At 43.1% G+C, this 19,751-nt stretch overlaps 1 protein-coding gene across 1 annotated transcript in view; it reads right to left on the bottom strand.

The window, feature by feature from the left end:
• Positions 1 to 245: 245 nt before the first annotated feature.
• LOC122457996 overlaps positions 246 to 19,751 on the bottom strand; it is a 53,431-nt gene continuing 33,925 nt past the window's right edge. Inside the window, exons 6-8 of the mRNA XM_043504750.1 lie at positions 13,136 to 13,223; positions 9,963 to 10,047; positions 246 to 839 (exon numbers count right to left, since the gene is read on the bottom strand). Of these exons, the coding sequence (XP_043360685.1) occupies positions 788 to 839; positions 9,963 to 10,047; positions 13,136 to 13,223 (225 nt within the window). The 3' untranslated portion in view covers positions 246 to 787. The remainder of the gene's footprint in view (positions 840 to 9,962; positions 10,048 to 13,135; positions 13,224 to 19,751) is intronic.

Below are 19,751 nucleotides of genomic sequence, written 5' to 3'. Positions count from 1 at the left end.
GCCCGGATTCAGCAAGGCACTGAAGCACATAAGCTCTTTGGGGCAGGGACTGTCTCTTATTCTGTGTTTGTCCAGAACATGATAAATAACAATAATAATAATAAATGCCTACTGCTTCATGGGCTTAAAGTTATGCACATGATTAAGTGCTTTGCTGAATTGGGGCCACAAACCTGGGATATGGAATCCGGAAAACAGAAATTGACCATTCCATTTGCCATAAATCACTGGCAAGGCCAAATTAGTTTCCGTGATACATCATCCCCCGACTCAAACAACTTCACATTCATTATGGCTGCTATTTTTTTAAAGCCTTTATTATTACTATGCAAAGAAAATCTGTCTGAACTGGATCCTGTGCAGCACCAGCTAGTAAACAAGACCGTTGCAACAAGGGAAGAAAACATGGTTTCTTTTCAGCTATTCCCAGAGCAATCTGCTTTTGTCCTTGTTATATAAGGCAAATGTTGTAGTGCCCCATGTGAGGGCATTGCAAGGAGTAGATCAGAGGAATTAGAACAAAGAAAACCTTTTACTCCTGCAGAATGGAAATGTTCCTCATTTCTCAGACCTCCATACCAATGCGTTCTCTTGGCAAGGCAGGGACTGGGAAGCAGGCAAGGAGGAGTTGTAGTATTGTTTGCCTGCCTGAAAGGCATACTGGTCTCCTTCACGACGTGCTACTTTTGCACCCATGTCTCTCTGCGTTTCTTTGTTTTGCTTTCCTTCATCTTCCTGGCCTGGCTGGAGTTTGGAACACTGGAGCTCCCCCATCCTTCCCTTGTAGCTACCCCCGTTTGAAAGCATTGCACACTGCAGCATGACAAGGGGAAGGTGACCTGAAAGGCAAACACGTATGCAGCTTCAGTACAAAAGATTCTCTCTGGCACTAGATGACCTTACCAAACTATTCAAACACAATGTAGGATTAGCAGTGAACTGGTGCATGTGCCAGTCGACACAGGCACTGAGCCAGTCACACTGGAGCCATCTGCTATGATAAACATAAGGCAGACACCTGCAGATACATGGGTCTCATTGGAAAATGGGAGGTGTTGTGTTTTTCCATGTTGGCATTCTGTTGCACTGCACTGATTGCATTGTGTCAGGGTGGCACAGTAACCCTATGTCGAGGGGATGTCCCTTTTTGCCAGATAAGGGAAGGGGAATGTGCTGTTTTCCAAACAGCTGCTGAACTGTATTGTCAGGCAATATTTGGGGGGAAGGGGGAAAGGAGGAATAGCTCAGTGGTTTGAGCATTGGCCTGCTATACCCAGGGTTGTGAGCTTAATCCCTGAGGGGGCCATTTAGGGATCCAAGGCAAAAATTGGTGATTGGTCCTGCTTTGACCAGGGGTTGGACTAGATGATCTCCTGAGGTCCCTTCCAACCTTGACATTATATAGGTAACTCATTGGCACGGTGAAGGCACCAGTTAAATTCCTTAACAAATTAATTTTCAGTGCTCTGACTAAAAGGAACCAGCCTGGCAGCCTTTTCATAGGAGAGCTGTCCTTGTTTCTTGTCTTCTTCAGTTCCTTCTGGCTTTTGATCAGCCATGTTAAAGGCGAACTGCAGAGCAGCAAATGTAAGATGTTTGTGCCCTTCACTCCTCCTTTGTTATGGGTGAAGGATGCTTCCAAATATATTGTTTTGTTTGATATGTTTTTTTCCTGCTTGCTTTTTGTACCCCACAAATATCAAGTCCTGACTTCCCTCTTTTTTCTTGAGCAACCTTTGTATGGCTTTGGACCATGACATCGCAGCCTGAGTTTGACAAGACAGGCAAAAGCTAGGGCTGCCCTTACTGTTGACCATAACCAATGTATGGTGGTTTTTTTAAAGCTGTGGTGATGGGGCTTAACAGCTGTTTAACATGGTTAAAAACTACCTGTTTTCCAAGTTAAAAAAAAGGCCTTAATGATGTGTGAGAGACAGTATGTGGTAACAGTCTGTCAAATTAAATCAAAAGTCATAGGCCTCTAATACAAATACATTAACTTTTTTGTATAGCTCCTAGCACAATGGGGCATCTAGTTGCTACCAAAGTACAGATAATAGCAATAATAAGTGGTTATATTTTTTATTTTCCAGATTGTGTGAATTGTGGATGAGCATGCCCTGGTCTGGTAAATGAGCACATGGTACACAGTATGCTGATCCAGTTCTACAAAGAGCGTGGGGCCAGATTTTCAGCTGGTGCAGTTCCACTGGCTTCAGTGCAGCCACGTTGATTTACAGCAGCTGAAGAAATGGAGGTGCCAAGAGGGCGTGACGGGCTACCATGTCACAACTCAATGCCACTGCTTTGTACCACACACCTCTGTGATTCACTATCACCATGTGGTGATGTTACAACTGCTCTGAAGATATCTTAGGGCTCTGTGGCATGCTGCACGCCACACTTGGAGAACATGTTGAAAACTTGACAAAGCCGTGGCTGGGATGATTTAGTTGGGGATTGGTCCTGCTTTGAGCAGGGGGTTGGACTAGATGACCTCCTGATGTCCCTTCCAACCCTGATATTCTATGAAAACTGGATTGTCCTGGGAAAACTGGAATGGGCAGATGCGCTAAAATAGGGGGTTGCCTACACGGAAAAGTTATACTAGTATAAACGAAATGTGTATAGTTACACTGGTAAACTCCCAGGTGGATGCCTTTATTGTGAGGGTTGTTTTTTGTTGTTGTTGTTTTTTTTACAATTTAGCTTACATTGCTTTGGAAGGAGTTTAAGTTAAGTTAAAACAGGGTCGGGGAAACTTATTTCAAAATAAGCATCCATACGGGGAGTTGTACACTATAACTGGTAAAACTTTCCCATGTAGACAAACCCTAACCCAGTCTCTCATGAGGCATGTCTTGAATGGTGAACATTTAGCAAAAACTCACTGTGTTACATATATAAAAGTACATCATATATTGTGGCAAAGAGAAGTTAATTTCTCCTTGCCTCTCCTCAGTTCAACTCTCCCATCTCCCAGGATATGCTTTTGAGAGTCAAGAGCAGGTTGTATGACAAGCCCTGGTAAGTGAGACAAAAATGAGTTGGCAATGCAACTTAATGCATGAGATGCAGCGCTTTCCCCTTAGTCAATATTTTCACATGCAACCTGATTTTTGTGCAGATTTTCACCAGTATTCTAGAGGAGTGTGACAGAGACCTCTGAGCTGCCCCAGGATTTAAGGCAAGGTATTAAGCTAATAGAACAGAAGTGACAATGCAAATGAGCAGATATTATTGTCCTGGATTAGTGCATGCAGTCATGTCTCCCTCTAGTGGCTATCCACAGTGACTAGAACAGCCTGCTACTTCTTACACCTCAAAGAATTACTTGCATAGTTCCAAGTGGCAGGAGCTTTGCTTTTGAGGCTGAAGATCCTCAATTTGATCCTGGTTGATAACTGTGGTGTCTCCATTAGAGCTGGATAGAGAATGGTAATTCTGCTTCATGGAAGATTTTGAGATTTCAAAATCTGGATTCCAAATGAAAACCAAACATTTTGAAACAGCTGCCTGGAGACTTGGTAACTCCTCAGTGGAGAGCTGGGCAGCTCAGGAAGCCAGAGCCCTCAACGCTCTGGGCTGCAGAGGAGCAAGGAATCTGGGATCCACAGGTCTGGGGCAGTCCATCTGGCAGGCTGCGGAGTAGCCAGGGACCCTGGGCTACTGAAGAACCCTAAGCCTGGGAGACAGGACTTCCAGGCTCCTGGCTCTCCATCAGCCCTCCAGGCAGGCTGACAAGCACTTGGGCGTGGGGTGGCAGGAAACCAGGCAGCTTTCCAATGGAGCCATGGCGTTTTCATCAAAAGCAGCATGGTCCCATGAAACATTGAAATTTCAACAAACCAGCAAATTCCAAAGAAAAGCATTTCCCCAGTTTTTCCCCCCAGCAGCTCTCATCTGCATGTATACAGCCACTGTTCATGGCATATTGTTAATACATGAGGGACTGTGCCGATACCAGGCACTGCAACAGCATTAGGCCCAGCATCACCCACATAGTCGCTGGCACTCACTCAGAACTCAGGCAGCTGCAGTTTCAGTACAAAGCACGGCAGATATCCAGGGTCCACCAGACACCTCCACTGATACAGCTTCACAGCAGAGCAATCTCCTGCCATTATCAGACCATCCCTGCTTTGGGACTCTGGACTGCCAGTAGGTGCTACTAGTGGTTGGTGACCCTTCAGTCCCAAGTACAATCCTCTTAACAGTGAAGTGTTGGACTGTAAACTGGTAGCTGGAGCCCTCTCAGATCCCTTAGAAGAGAAAATTCCTGTCTAAGCTTTCAGTTCTTGGGGTGTTGTGTCAAGTTTGACAGTAGTATTACCTGATCAATTGTTGAATTTCTCTTGATCCCTTGACTGAATGAGGAACTAACACTGCTTTTGACTGAATACTGGAGAGATGAATAAGGCAGCTGTGTGCGCAGCTGTCCGGCCATTGTATGTATTGTACTGGGCAGGGAAGAGAAATAAGGTACGGACTTTCTTTCTCTCCAGTTTTATCTGCTCTTTGCAGTGTTGCCAGATTACACAGAACAAATGAACAGCGGCCAATGAAATGTTTGCATTGCCTTTCATTTGTTTATGGAGGAGAATAAAACATGTTCCTTTTGATTGGAAGTATTTATACATGCAGGGAAAAAAGCACCACAGTGATACAGGCACACAGATGCAACGACTCTCTCTTACTAGCCCAGGGCATATTTAGCATGGCCCCAGCCAGCAGGAGAAGCCTCAAGGGTAGCATGAGAGCTGAAGGCTACCTCTTATGGGCCTGCCCATGTGCCGTGGAAGTCAACAGGGATTTTGCCATTGCTTTCAATGGGCTCAGACTTGGGCCTCAGAAAAGAAACAATTTGACACTTGTATGGTGCAGTGAAGGGTCAGATCTGTCACTGGTGTTTATTAGCATAGCTCCAATTAAAGTCAATGGCGCTCTACTGAATCATACACGTGGACAATCTGGCCCACTGCACATAGGAAACATACTGTCCTTCTCCCGGTTCAGCCAGCTTTAATGTACCAGTCCAGATCTACTTGTATTCCATTTGTGTCACTGGCTTTCTATTTAGATGGTTACCCTGACTCTGTCCCTTGATAGCAAAGAAGGGGATAAACCCCACCCATTAGGAAGAAACCACTCGCTCCTCCCCATATGCAGCTAGATTATCCAGGGCTTACTGCTGAGTTACTGTACTATGTCCTTGCATCTGGATTTCCTCTTATCTTTTTCCTCACAGCCCACTCAGTCTCCAGCTGCCTTAAGCCCAACAGTGCTTCTGTATTGATGCTCGCAGAAGAGCAGTCTAGCACTCAAGGCAGTGTGACTAGAAAAAATAATTCTCCCTCTCTGGGATTTGGGAGATCTGGGCAAGTCACTTGGTCTGTCTGTGCCTCAGTTCCCCATCTGTACAATGGGGATAATGTTACTCCATAGGAGAGTTGTGAGAACAAAAACCATTAAAGATTGTGAGATGCCCAGACAATAGGGTGATGGGGCCGTAGAAGTACCTTAGACAGAAGTATGGCTTTGTCCCATAAATCATGGCTAGGGAGATAAGCTGCAAAGAATAGAGGTTTCTGCTTATTCTAATTTTGTACTTTTCTAAGGACCAAATTCTGACTCACTGTTCACAGTGAGTAGTAGTTTAGTTCACAAGCAGTCCCACTGAAATCAAAGAGGGATGAGATAGTTATTAAGGCACTGCATGTGACCGAGGAGAACTAGGGTCAATTCCTGGCTCAAAGACATCCCGTGTGACCTTGTGCAGATAACACATTTGTTGCCTTGGTTGCCCACCTATAACAGAGGAAAACACTTCCTTTCGCTACATGGTGTTATGAGATTAAACGCATGCATGGCTGTGAACTGCTCAAATGCTACGGTGCAGGGGGCTGGACATGTAGATAGGTATTCAGAAAGGGAAACTGGCTTTGAATGATAAGCAGCTATAAATAAAGGAGGGAAATCCTTACCTTATTGAAGTCAATGGGGGTTTTGCCATGGACTTCAATGAAGCCAAGATTTCACCCACAGAATGCAAATCTCCTGTCCATCTCTCCACAGAAGCTGTGTTTTAGAACCAAGGAAACTAGAGGTTATAATAGGGATATTTTACAACTACGTGGAATTACAAGGCAAGTCTGTGTGCTGGAAGCCTGAGCACAGCAAAGTGAGGCAGTGGCAGGAAGCAGCATACCTTACATTCAAGGCGTAATGTATTTTTAATTATATCTTTTGAGTGCCCTTGATGGAGATTTTCCACTCCATCACCACCTCCTTTGTCAGTTTTAATGGATTGCATTGATTATGTGATTTGTAAATTTTGTTACCGGTCAGAACAGCATGGTGAAATATAATCTTCTAATTGATTACATTCTGAAATTTATTAGAGTCCATGCGTTGTTCTGGATCTCAAATATTCAAGAGGGCATAGCCTAGTGTTACATCAGATGGTCAGAATAAATTTAACATAAGGCTCATGAATAGTGTCATGGCTAAAACAACAAACTCCAATTTCAGCAGGGCCCTTTATAAAAAGCACAACTTTTATGGGAGTTGTCTCACATCAATGCAGTTGAACAGCTTTGCTCTACAGTGGAAAAACAATGGACTGTCATTCTTCCCTTAGTGATAAGTATTCCATACCTATGATAATAACATGCCCTGTATTAATGGGAATGGATGAATATTTTAAGAAGCACACATCAGAGAGTTTTGACTCCATCTTTGAAATAGTTATCTAGTCAGCCATGTCCTTTGCATGGAGGACAGGTCCATCGATGGCTCTCAGCCAAGATGGTCAGGGATGCAACCCCATGCTCTGAGTGTTCCTAGCCTCCGATTACCAGAAGCTGGGAGTGGACAACAGGGGATGGATCACTCAATGATTGCCTGTTTTGTTCATTCCCCCAATGAAGCAGCTGGCATTGGCCACTGTTGGAAGACAGGACACTGGGCTAGATGGGCAATTGGTCTGACATAGCACAACTGTTTTTATGTTTGCATTCTAAGGGCCATGTGCACCATGGATCGTCCCTGCTGGTCACAGAGATTAGAGAAACAGGCTAAGAAGTTGCAGGCATTGTGCTGTGTAACAATAGTTCAGTTCTCAGCTCTCTTACAAACGTCCTGCGTGCCCACGGGCAAGTCACTGTGCCTTCCGTGCCTCCGTTTTCTAAATGTGTAATAGAGACTGGATCCCCACTCTGCTATGAGCAGTACATAGTAAGCAACAGTCTTGCCTGAAGAGCTTACAATTGAAATAGGCAAGATGGACAAAGAGTAGGAAGAGAAAGAAGCAGAGAGAGAGCAAGTGACTTGCCCAAGGTCACCGAGTGGATCAGTAGCATAGCCAGCTCTCCTAAGCCCCACTCAGTGCTATCCACTAGACCAAGCTGCTCTCAGAATACTTGCCAAGTGTGTTGCAAGGATAAACTCAGTAACACTGGCAAGGCAGTCAGATACTACGGTGAGAAGGGACATATAAGTTCCTGGACAGATAGACAAATAGCCATCTCCGAAAGGCAGAAGTGCAACCTATCTGCACCTCACCTGGACAAGAACAGAAAAGTGGGAGGAGTCATTGGAAAGGAGGGAGGAGTCATCCCCAGCAGCACTTATGCTCGATGGTACCCATAAACCAGAAAACCTGACGCCAGAAAACCATCCAGAGTTACAGCTGCCGTATGCTCCAAGTTCTGCCTAAAGAACAGATCAGAGGATTGGGGGAAGCATTTTATTTTCATGCTGCTAAGAGGGTATTCCAGCATTATGGGGAGGAAAATATGTAAAATTCTATTTTTAGAAAAGGACTTAACATAACTTCCTATTGTGCTTAACGTCCCTATTGTCAAAGACCTTATCTGAATCTGAATAGCACCGAGATTTCTCTGAGTTTTTGTTTTTAAAAAGCTAAATTAAAATGTAGGGTTTTCACACCTGTTGGACCGATGGAAAATGCCACAGTTATGCAAACACTGTGAAAGGCACTGGCGCTCAGATGTCACCTCCAAGGAGGATCAGGGGGACAACTGAAACAAAGACACCCATCATCCTACAAAATACACCACAGATTTTACATGATACCCAAAATGAGATAGCTGTGTGCCCGCAGAGACAGGATACTGTGTTTTAACAACCTAAGAAAAACCTCTATAATGAAATTGTATATGTCTTTGGGGGAAGCTACTTCCTAATCACAGGTCATTAATAGAATCATAGAATATCAGAGCTGGAAGGGATCTCAGGGGGTCGTCTAGTACAACCCCCTGCTCAAAGCAGGACCAATCCCCAATTTTTGCCCCAGATCCCTAAATGGCCCCCTCAAGGATTGAATTCACAACCCTGGGTTTAGCAGGCCAATGCTCAAACCACTGAGCTATCTCTCCCCCTGCAATAGGTGGCTTATAGCCTAAAGCATGAAGGTTTATAGTCCTTTATACATTTTCATGCTATGTACTGTGACAGGAGATATACTCATTTATAAAAAAGTTTCATCCTTTTTTTGAATTCTACCATAACCTGTGGCTCACCTATATCTTGTGGTAGTGAGTTCCACATGCTAACAGAGCATTAAGAAAGTACTTTCCTTTTTTATCAATGCAACTTTTGTCTGGGGAGCATGCAGTCATCTCTAGAGTGATATCCTGTGTGGTTGGAAGTGTTCATTAAAGCTACCAGTGCTTGACCTCAATGCTAAGTCTTAGGCTACGTTTACACTATACATGCTGCTGAAAGTGGTGTAGCGTACATGTAGCTACCCACCACAGTGCAAAGCACACCATCTCCACACTGTGGCACATAGCTACATGTGTGAGTGAAAGGCTCTGGCAGAGGGGAAGCAGTGCAGAGCTGCCAAAGTCTTTCCTGATGCCTCCCGCCCTGGCAGAGCCTTCCCCACTGACAGTTTTTTCCAGGGAAAGACTCCTGCAGCGGGCAGACAACAGGACACTACTCTGCTAAAAATTCAAGTGGTAGACAGGGCAGTGTGGCCTGAGTGTTAGAGTATCTAATATCCTAGTGAAATAACTCCCATGTACTCACCCACATCAGAGCCAGATTTTCTAACGAGCAGCCCCACACTGACATGGCTATAGTCAGATATTCTAAAGAACTCCACACCCAATGTGCATCCCAATGCTCTGCACTCCGTTGAACATCTGACCATTAGAATGCAATGAAAGCTCAACTCCAGACAAAAGCATTCATGGCACCTAAGATCAGCTCAGGTGCCCAAGTGAACTGTACCTTGGTTGAAATGGGGAAGGGGCTGACAGCAAGGCATTTTCAGTGAGTGCACCATGACTTTATAATTGTTATTTATCTTACAGTCGTGCTCAGAGTCTCCAACCAAGACTGAGGCCCCATTGTGTTAAGTGCTGTACAGACATGAAGTAGGAGATGGCACTCTGCCCTGAGAAGCTTCCAGTCTAATACCCAAGTCAGACAAAGAATTGGAGGGGAAAACAAGAGGCAGGGAGGAGTGAAGAGACTTGCCCAAGGTGACCCAGCAGGTCAGTGGCAGAGCTGGGAACAGAACCCCATGTCTCAGTGCTCCATGCCCTAGCCCACACTGTCTCTAATTGCTTTGCAAACTCTCCCACTCATGCAGTTGCAACAGAGCTCTAGTTGGTGGCCCTTTGGGGCACCCTCGAGGACTCTCTTTTATCACAGATTATGAAGGAAGCTGGAGGTTAGAGAGGGGAGCATGTTACCAGTCCTATTGAGCTGCGTGGGCAGGGAGGAGGTCAATACTGACCTTGATCTAGTTTGAAATCACCAGGATGTATGTTTTGAAGAGGACGGTTTGTACATTTGCCAAGAGGCTGGGACAGGATCATTTCATCAAGTAAAATAAAATAGGAAAAGGTGAAATCGGCTCTGAATCCATGCACAGTTTGGGGTTCATCATGCCCTAATTCTGAGGGGTATTAGACTTTTTTTTTCCTCACCTTCTTCCGGGTGTTGATAGCCTTTCAAACACATTGATGCGGGAGGCTGTTCTTGGGGCTGTCATCTGCACAGGCGTTGGGGCGGCTGCAGGAAATATAAGAGTAAGGCCTTTTCCTTATCCGCCTCTTTTAAAGACTAGGATGGAAGTGTGGTAGGAAAAAGACATGGACCCTTGAGGATGGTGCCGTTCAAATTCAACTGGAGGCATTGCTTCCATAGCTGGGAAGTGCATTTTTAATGACCAATGGTGTACATGACATTACACCAAATAAGCATTCATGCAGTGGCTCAGTGCAATGCACATTCTCTACTCAAAGGGGCCTCCCAAAGGAGCTGGAAAGAAATCACTCGCCAGTCAAAAGGAAAGACAACTGGTCTCTCTGAGTGAGGGTGAAGGTCTCTCTGCAGCAAGGTATATGAAGGCAGACAGCATGACTGGCGAGCAGAGTTAAAGGAAAGCTTTGTTTTCAGTACTGTCAATCCACTCCCTTCCTTTGCTCATCACAGTTGCACACCACTCGATTCACTAATGTGACAGCAAGTTCATCTATTCGTTCAAGAGACTAATTTATAGAGAAAGAGGAGAATTAAAGGAGACATTTTTAAGAGCTGCCTGAAAAAGATTAAAGTCCAGAGAGGACAATACAGAAAGGGAGCGGCATTTATATAAGGCAGAATTGCTCAGTACCACCGGCCCAATGTTGCAATATCTATTTAGTCTTCATTTTCTCTCAGCCTATAGCTCTCCCTCTCATTCTGCCATGGCCCCACGTATACTGCAAAACCTGCCATGTTGGAGACTGGGATACCACACAATTGTTTCCCATTCTAGGTATAATCCAGTCCTTTTTTGCAATGGAGATGGAACATTGCCTGTGCCCCCAAATCAAGCTTGAATTCACTCATAGCCCAGCCAACTTGGGCACCTCCCATCACTCCCCCCCAATACCATATACACCTTTGCAATATGGACGTGACATTTGCCCTCTATCTGGATGTAGGCTAGAAGGTGCACCATAACATGAGCACAGAGCTGCTGGCGATTCTATTGTAATGCCTATATTCTGCACAATGGGGACCACATCAATTTATTTCGAAAGAGAACTAGTGGTGATTTCAAACAGGAGGCCAAGCAACAGCAGAGGGGCAGAGTTAAGACTGGTAGAGGAGACTGAACTATTTCCAGATTTTCTGCAGGCAGGTTCTGTTTTGTTTTATTTAAACAACTTTCTGATTTCCTGTCTTCTGATTGGGTGATTTTTAAACCTTATTCACTTTCTAACATATGGGAGGGACTTGCTGGGAAATATTTGTTTGTTTGGAAATACAGGGAGAATCCAGGAGATGTAGAAGAACACAATAGATATTTCTAGTCTAACTGGTCTATTGACAGTGCTTTCTGATGGAGAGAAGTTAAAAGCCATGGAGAATGAATTCCCACGGAAACAGATTGTGATTCCTTTACCCTACTTCACTGCACAAGTGGCACGAGCCATGGGGCATGGCATTAGTCAGCATAAGACTTTCGCAATCTGGCCCATGTTTTTCTTTAGATTCAGGATTATAATGGTAGTACATTTACCCCATTGTGTTTACCTGATTCATTCAATCCACTGACCTTTGGGGATCACTCCATATTAGCATAAGAGAAAGAATTTCATCTCCATGTTCATCTATTTTTAGACTTCTTTTGATTAGAAAATCACTGATGATGAAATAGGGACATATGGGAGATGAAGGGCAGCTGATTAAACTGGTTTTTCCCCCCTGACTTCTCCTTCCACCGGACATAAACCAGGGTACCAGAAGCAAAAGCCTGTGACATTTATGTTATAAAGAAGGAAAAGATTCTATTGCCCCATGCACCTATTTACCCAGGAAAAAAAAAGAAATGACTTTTCAACTTAATTAATGATGCAAAACCTGAGAACGGGAGAGATATGCAAAAATCCAGACAAAAAGTTGCAAGAAAATGAATTTGCTGATAATACAGTACTTGCAAAACAAGCTTCTGATATTCCCCTCTTGACACAGCATCTGTTGTCTACCAGGGCAATCATATCCAACCGTAATTGTCTAACAATTGTTCCGCACTGAGAAAATAGTTCTGATTACAGACATTAACACTTTTAGGCATTAAGCTTCCTCACCGTAATTACCCTTGAGCTTAGTCTCACAAATGAATTAATATGCTGATTGCTTGGACTAATAGAACCAGAAAAAGGGTGATGAATTGCTTCCAAATCAGATAAAATCAGGCATAACATCATTTAATTAATTTCAAGGTTGGGGGAGGAAAAAGGGGGAGGGGTGATGCTGAAAAGAAATGCATCTCTCCCCCACGGGGACTTCTTCACAGATAGAAGCGCCCCCATAAGGGAAGCAAAGGAGGTATCGGGGAAGGAGGGAGTGTGCCCGGTGTGATAAAAGGATTGCTGTAGGTGGATGGGTGTGTAACTTTTGTATGTGAACGTGCAATGCCAGGCTGATGTGCTGTTACATACAGGTAATGTAAATGTGCTATGGGCTATGCACTCCCCCACCCCCCAGTATAACTAAATAGCTATGGTGCTGTGAATGAGATTGCATGGCTTAGCTGTCGAGTGAATCACCATCTGACTGCTTGGTGGCCACATTCCATCCATCTCTTCTGAGACACTTACACAGGAAGAGAGACCACTAATCGGGCCACTACTGCTGCATTCCCCTGGGTTCCTCAAACACAGGTTTTATACTGCGTAGATTCTCCATAGCAGATGCTACAGAAGACGGTTTTGTAGCTTGGAGGATGGAGAAAGGGGGCCAAGCCCATGGTCGGTGAGTTATGCCCTGTGCACCCCATCTCTTTCCTAGATTGTGATCACACTGATAGGAAGAAAGGTGCATGCTATCCCTACATAAGGCTGCAGCTCAGCCCTAGCACGGGCCACATGGTCACTGTAGCCTAGATTGGGAGCAGTTATTCCCACTGACTTCATAGGCCTGCCTACCAAGGGCCTGTACTTGTTCTCTAAGACAAGTAATAAAAAACTAACAAAATAGGAGTAAACTGAAAGGTTGTGGCTACAGCACGGGCTGCTGGATTAAGTGGCGTCCCTCTCTCAATCTCAACCTAAACCTACCACATAGGTCACTGGCCCTCTCACGGCATGGTACAAGAAGCATGCTGTACCTGATGTGGATACAGCGGCCACTCGCTTCTTGTAACCGGGCAGGTAAACATCCATCTTCCACTTCAGATTCCACATTACTCGTGTATCCTACGCAGAGAGGAACCAAGAGCAAAATTATTTAGAAAGTAAAGTTACTTTTAAAAGGAAATGGGTGGTTGGTTTAATTTTCAAAGCAGTCAGAATCATATAGCTTTCTGTGTATGTCTGCACGTACAAACACAAGAGTATAAACACCCACATCCAGGTACAGTCCTATTCCCACTGAAATCAATGGCAGTAAAATTGGATAGATGCATGTACACATATATAAATATACATACCAAGATATATATGCACATATATACAAAAGCTGGGAATGTATGTGCACACAGCATGTGTATACATACCTGCTTTTTAGAACTGTGCACACCTATCTCTGTGTGTATATTGCACATGTACATACAATACATCACATGTACATGTGCGCAGATTTTTTTTAAAAAAACTCAGCTCCTATTTACTCATTGAAACAAGTGACTATATTTTCAGAAGAGCTCAGCAAGCTCGACCCTGAGTTGTTTTGAAAATCAGGGCATAATATGTCACAAGAGGAACAATTGAGTGTTGGCCACTTCTGAAAATCTGCTGCTTATCTAAATAAGAGATGACCTCTTCAAACTGTGGCCCCAATTGTGGATGGTGAACAGCTGAAAATGTAGCCTTATGTTACCAGGGCCCAAGATTTCAGCTTGGGGGGGAAGCCAGCTTCACCAGGCATAGATACACATAAGAAGAGAGAAAGGATGGTCCAATGATAAAACCATTATCCTAGGTTATGGGAGAACTGGGTTCAAGTCACAGACTTCCTGTGTAACCTTTGGTAAGTCACATAGATTCTAAAGCCAGAAGGGACCACTAGTCTGACCTCCTGCATAACAGGCCGTAGAACATCCCCAAAATAATTCCTCTCTGAGCCTCAGTTCTCCATCTATGAAAATGGAAATAACCATACTGCCCTTCCTCACAGAGAGGGTATGTTCTGATCAGCACTGGTTAGAAAATGGATTTTCTGTCCCACAAGGAAATTCAAAATTTTGGCTTTTTGTCCCAATGCAAGATGGAAAAAATTGAAAGTTTTAGCAACACAAAATCTCCCCCCCCCCACACACACAAAGGAAAAAAAAAGCTCCTGTTGGGTCAGTCAAAACATTTTATTTTGATAAATTTGATGTGTTTGATTTCTGTTGTGTCCCTTTTTTATTTTACCTTTTTCTTGATAAAGCAAAATTCTGAAATGAAAAGTTCTTTCAAAATGAAAATATATATAAAAAAGCCCTTTTCATTCTGATAGCAAAGTGACATTTTGACATTTTCTAAACCTTCTTCCACTTTTTTAAACAACATTTAGTTGAAATTAATACATCACACACAAAATCAGTTGAATTAAAATGGCATTTTCTGAGGGGAAATTTCTGACCAGCTCCTGACGTATTAAAGATTGTGAAGTGCTCAGATATCATGGTAGTTGGGTCTCATAGGCATCATAGAATGTGAGATATCAAAGACAAACAAAGGTCACTGCCACTATAAGAACTTCATGGTTTTGTATAAGTCCGAAAGAAGGATTCACTTTCTACAACATGACATTTGCTAAGCAATCAGGGTGCAGAGTAATGCAATCTTATCATTTTTAGTGTTAAACGCACACGTGTTTAGAAGCCATGTTTTATGCACATACAATCATATTTCACAATTTATAAGAATCTTTGTACCAGGATAATGTGCTTAGATTCTAACTGGATAGTTATCACCCACACCATATTTTTCCCCATTGTGTATTTACTGCTCCTAAGAGATTCAGAAACAAAAGGATCTGGGCTTTCCTTACTTAATAATTGTTTTGGGGTTCAGCTGTGTACTTGTGGGGGGAGCATAACTTAGCATCATCTAAGATACTAGAATAGCTAAAGAAAAATGTACCATGCACTTGTCACTGCAATATGTCTTAGGCACCTGCATGCTACTTACCAACTTACTCAACATAACATGATTCCCCCCCCCATTTCTGCATATTTTACTCTCTGCTTGCTCAGAGCTACCTTTAATTCTGTGTCTATATTTAGATGTTTAGGAAGTGGCGTCTTCTATCATAATGCTATGGGAACAAAAACCACCACCACCAGGAAAATGAAATCAGAGTATAAGAACATAGGCACTGCCATAACAGATCAGTCTATGGGTCCAGCTAGTCGAATATCCTGTCATCAACTGAGCCAGGACCAGATGCCCCAGAGGAAGGTTCAAGAAACCGTGCAACAGGCAGCTATGGGAGAAGCTGTCCTCAAGGAAAGCTTCCTAGTACTAACCCCCCACAATTATCATCATTGTCCCCATTCTTCAGCTGGGAGACCTGAGACGGCAAGGTGAAGTGTCTTGGACAAGGCCACATAATGAGTCAGGAGTAGAGCTAGGTTTAGCACTCAGGACTGGCAGACTCCCAATCCTGTGCTCTTCCCTCTAGGCCACAGTGCCTACTTTAACAATAGATTTTTGAAGACGATGCCTTATAGAAGTAGTAATAGCATTTGGTCTGTGAACCTTGACTGTGCACCATTCCTATGTCAAGAGGATGTGGTTTGGCCGATGTTATTTCTGTATCTAGCTATAACCCACTTAATAACCTCATAACCACTCAGCAAAGCTATCCTCTTCCCCACGCTGGTGCAATAAGCTTCAGGATCACCCCTTTTAGTAGTTTGAGCATTCTCGACAAGACTTTACCAGAGGTGAAAGTAGCAACACACAGAGGGGGAAAAAAAGTCTTGGAGTTGTTTCCACTTTCCCATTGGAGGGCAGTGACCATGGATATAAGAGTAAAGTGGGTGGGCATTATCAAGGGTTCCGTTCTGATCCTAGCCAAGATACTGTATATATCCTTTATTAAAAATAGCTTCACCTAGCCAACAGCATTCAGAATGAGTGCTCTCTAAAGATGCTGCTGTACAAGTAGGAAATAGTACCTGGCTGAGATAGGTGGCTGCTATTTCTTGTAGCTAGGCAACAAAGAAGTGAAAATGAATCTGAACAATCAAGTTTGGCTCTAGAGGTAGAGAGAGAAAGAGGATAAAGCTGGTAAATGTGGCTCTAGATTCAGGTTCAGATCCACCCCACCCCACAATACAGAGGCACACAGAGGTTTATCTTCAGGCCCATCTCCAGGATAAGAACATGCAATGCACTGGTAACATCAGAAGATGTTATTTTTATCTGCAGTGGCCATGCATTGAGAACCAAAGTAGACACTGCAGGCCAGATCCTCAGCTGGCGTAAATAGGTGATGCTCCACTGAAGCTGAGGAACCATCCCTGTCTCTTTAAAGATCTTATGTTTGGATTTCTGTTTGCAGGATGTTAATATTCATATATTTGTATGCAGCCAGCCTTTGGAGCCCGCAAACGTCCTCTAACTGTAATTTCAGCCTGGTCAAGGTAACAGACCTTTTTCATTAAGTGCCTCCAAATTTCCAATCTATCCATGAATGTGAAAAATCTGTGCTAATTAAGGCCTGTCGTATAGGCCAATAGTGCAGAGAGAAGTTAAAGAGGTTCCAAAGAATTTGTTAAAGACACAGTGTCGACATTCATGTGACTGGGATTTTTTTCCCCACACACTCAGTGACATTTCATCCTGGTCTTTATTAATCGGACAAGTGGTTATTTAAAAAAATACCTATGCCTCCTTCAGTCTTAAGTGATAAGGGGTTTAGTTGTTGGAAAACTAGCAAATTCTCAGGAGGTCTGTGGTGCATACGAGGAAAGGGTTTCTGGTCACAGAAGTGCACATTATATACAAATACACACACACACAAATAAATGGCCAAAAAACTACTACTACATTTTTCTAATTATAGGCATATTAGTTTTAATTCCAGATCACTTACAAGTAGATGGTAAGAATATTTATTTCAAGGGAGGGGGAAGATAACCATATTTTTAAATTCAAAGTAAAGGATACCTTTATGGCAACATTTTAAGAGATGCAAAATACTCCTAGAAAAGACATAAGTACCCTGTTTGTAAAATGTGTTCTATCATTGCTGCTTCTAGCTACCAACTTAGCAGCAAACACTTACATATTCCTCAGTGTTCAGGATTTTTTCTAATAACTTGGTATTTGAATGAGTTTGCCATGAAACACTGAGCGAGTGTTATCATTCATTTTGAGTGAAACAAGAGCTTCGACAGTGGTAACATTCATTCAGCTTCTTCTCTTCACTCCAAACCCTCTTCATCACACTGAGCACTCGTTCCACTGAGCCATTTGCTTCTGCTAAACACAGAACAAGCTCTAGTTGCGGTTTCAGCAAACATTTTTTAGAGTCATACAAACATTGTGATTGATGAAATGGAAAACTGGAGTATTTCAGCCATTCCTGGAACACTATAACATAAACAAGTCAAACAAATAGAAAACATAGGTCTGTCCCACTGCAACTGAGATATATGCTCTGTTTAAGGAAGGGGATCCCAAGGAGCCTGTAAAGTTCTTGAAGGCCTGAGGCATCAGAAAATGCCATTGGCTTAAATGGACAAGGTTAAGCCCTTCCACCAAGTTCAGCAGCTGAGGAGTAAAGCTCTCTGTGGCTCTGATTTGTGTCCTAGATACATATCTATTCTGATTACTGAACATCTGGTAGCCCTGATGTACTGTGTAATAATATCCCAACTATATGTGTGAAACACTTATAAATACTAATTAAAATCTAATCATTTATTAAGATCACACATATCTATCATCTGAGAAGCGACTGGAGCTCATTTTCCTTCACATCCTTTATTAATAAAACACAGTGAAATGCACTGACTTTTTTTTAAAAAAAAGCTTCCTTGGCATTGTATAAATGGACCCCATCAGTGGAATATAATATAGTTTATTATCACTAACAAAGGAATGGACCATAACTCTAAAGAGACAAAGTCTCGAGTAAGCTATGAAGGTCATTTTTGTGCATCCAGAAAGCAAATGTAATATGTCAACTGACTGTGTTAGCATCCCATTTTGGGGACAACATAGACTGCTTTCACTTTAATAGCAAAAATGAAGGTTTTTCAGATGGAACATTACATTGTTAGTCCTACTAGACTTGGACAAAATGAAGGCAAAAATCAGTTCAGTTTATACATACTTGTATTTCATGCTTCTCTTTTTCAAGCATCTTTAAAGGACACAAGACTCAAACATTCCACACCAACATTATTTTTGATACGTTGCAAAAACAATACACCCTGACCATCACTTTTGCCTTTGGAACCTGCTTTTCACTTTTGGAAATGTTGATGCAGCCATCAAATAGAAGAGGGTCTAGATATTGACTTCAGATGCCACTAGCCGCTTTATTTAGTCTCAGTCTGAGCATTACCCAGGTGACCATTAGAGCTCGCTTGCAATCGATCGGTGGCTTTTGATTCAGGAAATTTAGCCTCCCTTGAAACCAACGTGCTGTGGATTTTGATCCCTACTAAAGGCTCTTAGGACTGATTTTTAAAAAGGCCTCAATCCAGCCTTTGATTTTGAGCGTGTGTGTGTGTGTGTGTGTGTAATTAACTGTGTTTACACACAAAGGCACAAAAGATTGTTAGTGGCACCAGGCTGTATAATTGTACTAAGAAAAATGAAGATGTTAGTGATGACTCAGAGCCTTGGGGTAAATTCCTGCTGTTAGTTAAAACTGTGCATCCACAATGACTTTGGGAGCCTTTATTTCTATAGAACTTTCTGCAAGAAGATAGGCCCAAACCCCAACTACTCTATCACTGGGGGTTTTGAAGAACAGGTTGGACAAACACCTATCAAGGATCGAAGTTTACTTGGTCCTGCCTCAGCACAGGGAACTGGACTTGATGACTGTTAATATATAGATCTGTTTGTTAGCCTGGGATTAAATTTTGGGTTTGACTTTTTGATACTCTTATACTAAAATGTGTAAACAAGGGAGAAAGACACGGTGATGTTGCTTCTGCCTAGTCAGCTGGATTTGTTAGTACAATGGGAACAGATAAGAGCAGTTAAAGTGTTACTTGAGAACACAATTTTAAGATTGCCTCAATCCCTATCTCAAGGCACAGTCAAGCAACCAGTTGGGAGGTGCAAAGGAGCTTGTGGAGGGAGGTATAAAACACTAAAAGACCAAAGAAATGCCCGCCCCTGACCGCAACACAATCTCACTCCTTACCCCTCCCATGGGGTAAAAAAAGAGGTGGGATGAAGACCCCATATCCAAAATGGAACATGACCCTACATTCTAAGAGGTGGGACTGTGGGTGTGCATTGCAGGTATATTTGGGCCTGCTAAGGAGGAGGAGGTGGGAATAGGAAAAATGGGGAATGAGAATAGGAAACGGGGACACAGGCAAGGCTCTGCGGCACCAGAGCTGGGAAGGGGGACATGGGGTAAATGGTCTGCGGTGTCAGAACTGGAAACAGAACACTGGGAATCAGATTCTGCCGACATGTAGCGCTATGGATATGTTTGTTTATTGGGGTTAGTTCCCAATATTGCATGGTTTGCACTTCGGACTTCTGGTCTTCTGCTTTCTGTCTGTGTGACAAGAACTGGGGGCGGGGGGGAGGGAAGGG

This window comes from Dermochelys coriacea, chromosome 11 (assembly GCF_009764565.3).
Source record: "Dermochelys coriacea isolate rDerCor1 chromosome 11, rDerCor1.pri.v4, whole genome shotgun sequence".
Lineage (NCBI taxonomy): Eukaryota > Metazoa > Chordata > Testudines > Dermochelyidae > Dermochelys > Dermochelys coriacea.
The sequence above is the reverse complement of the archived record's forward strand: the minus strand, read 5'-3'. Positions and strand labels throughout refer to the sequence as shown.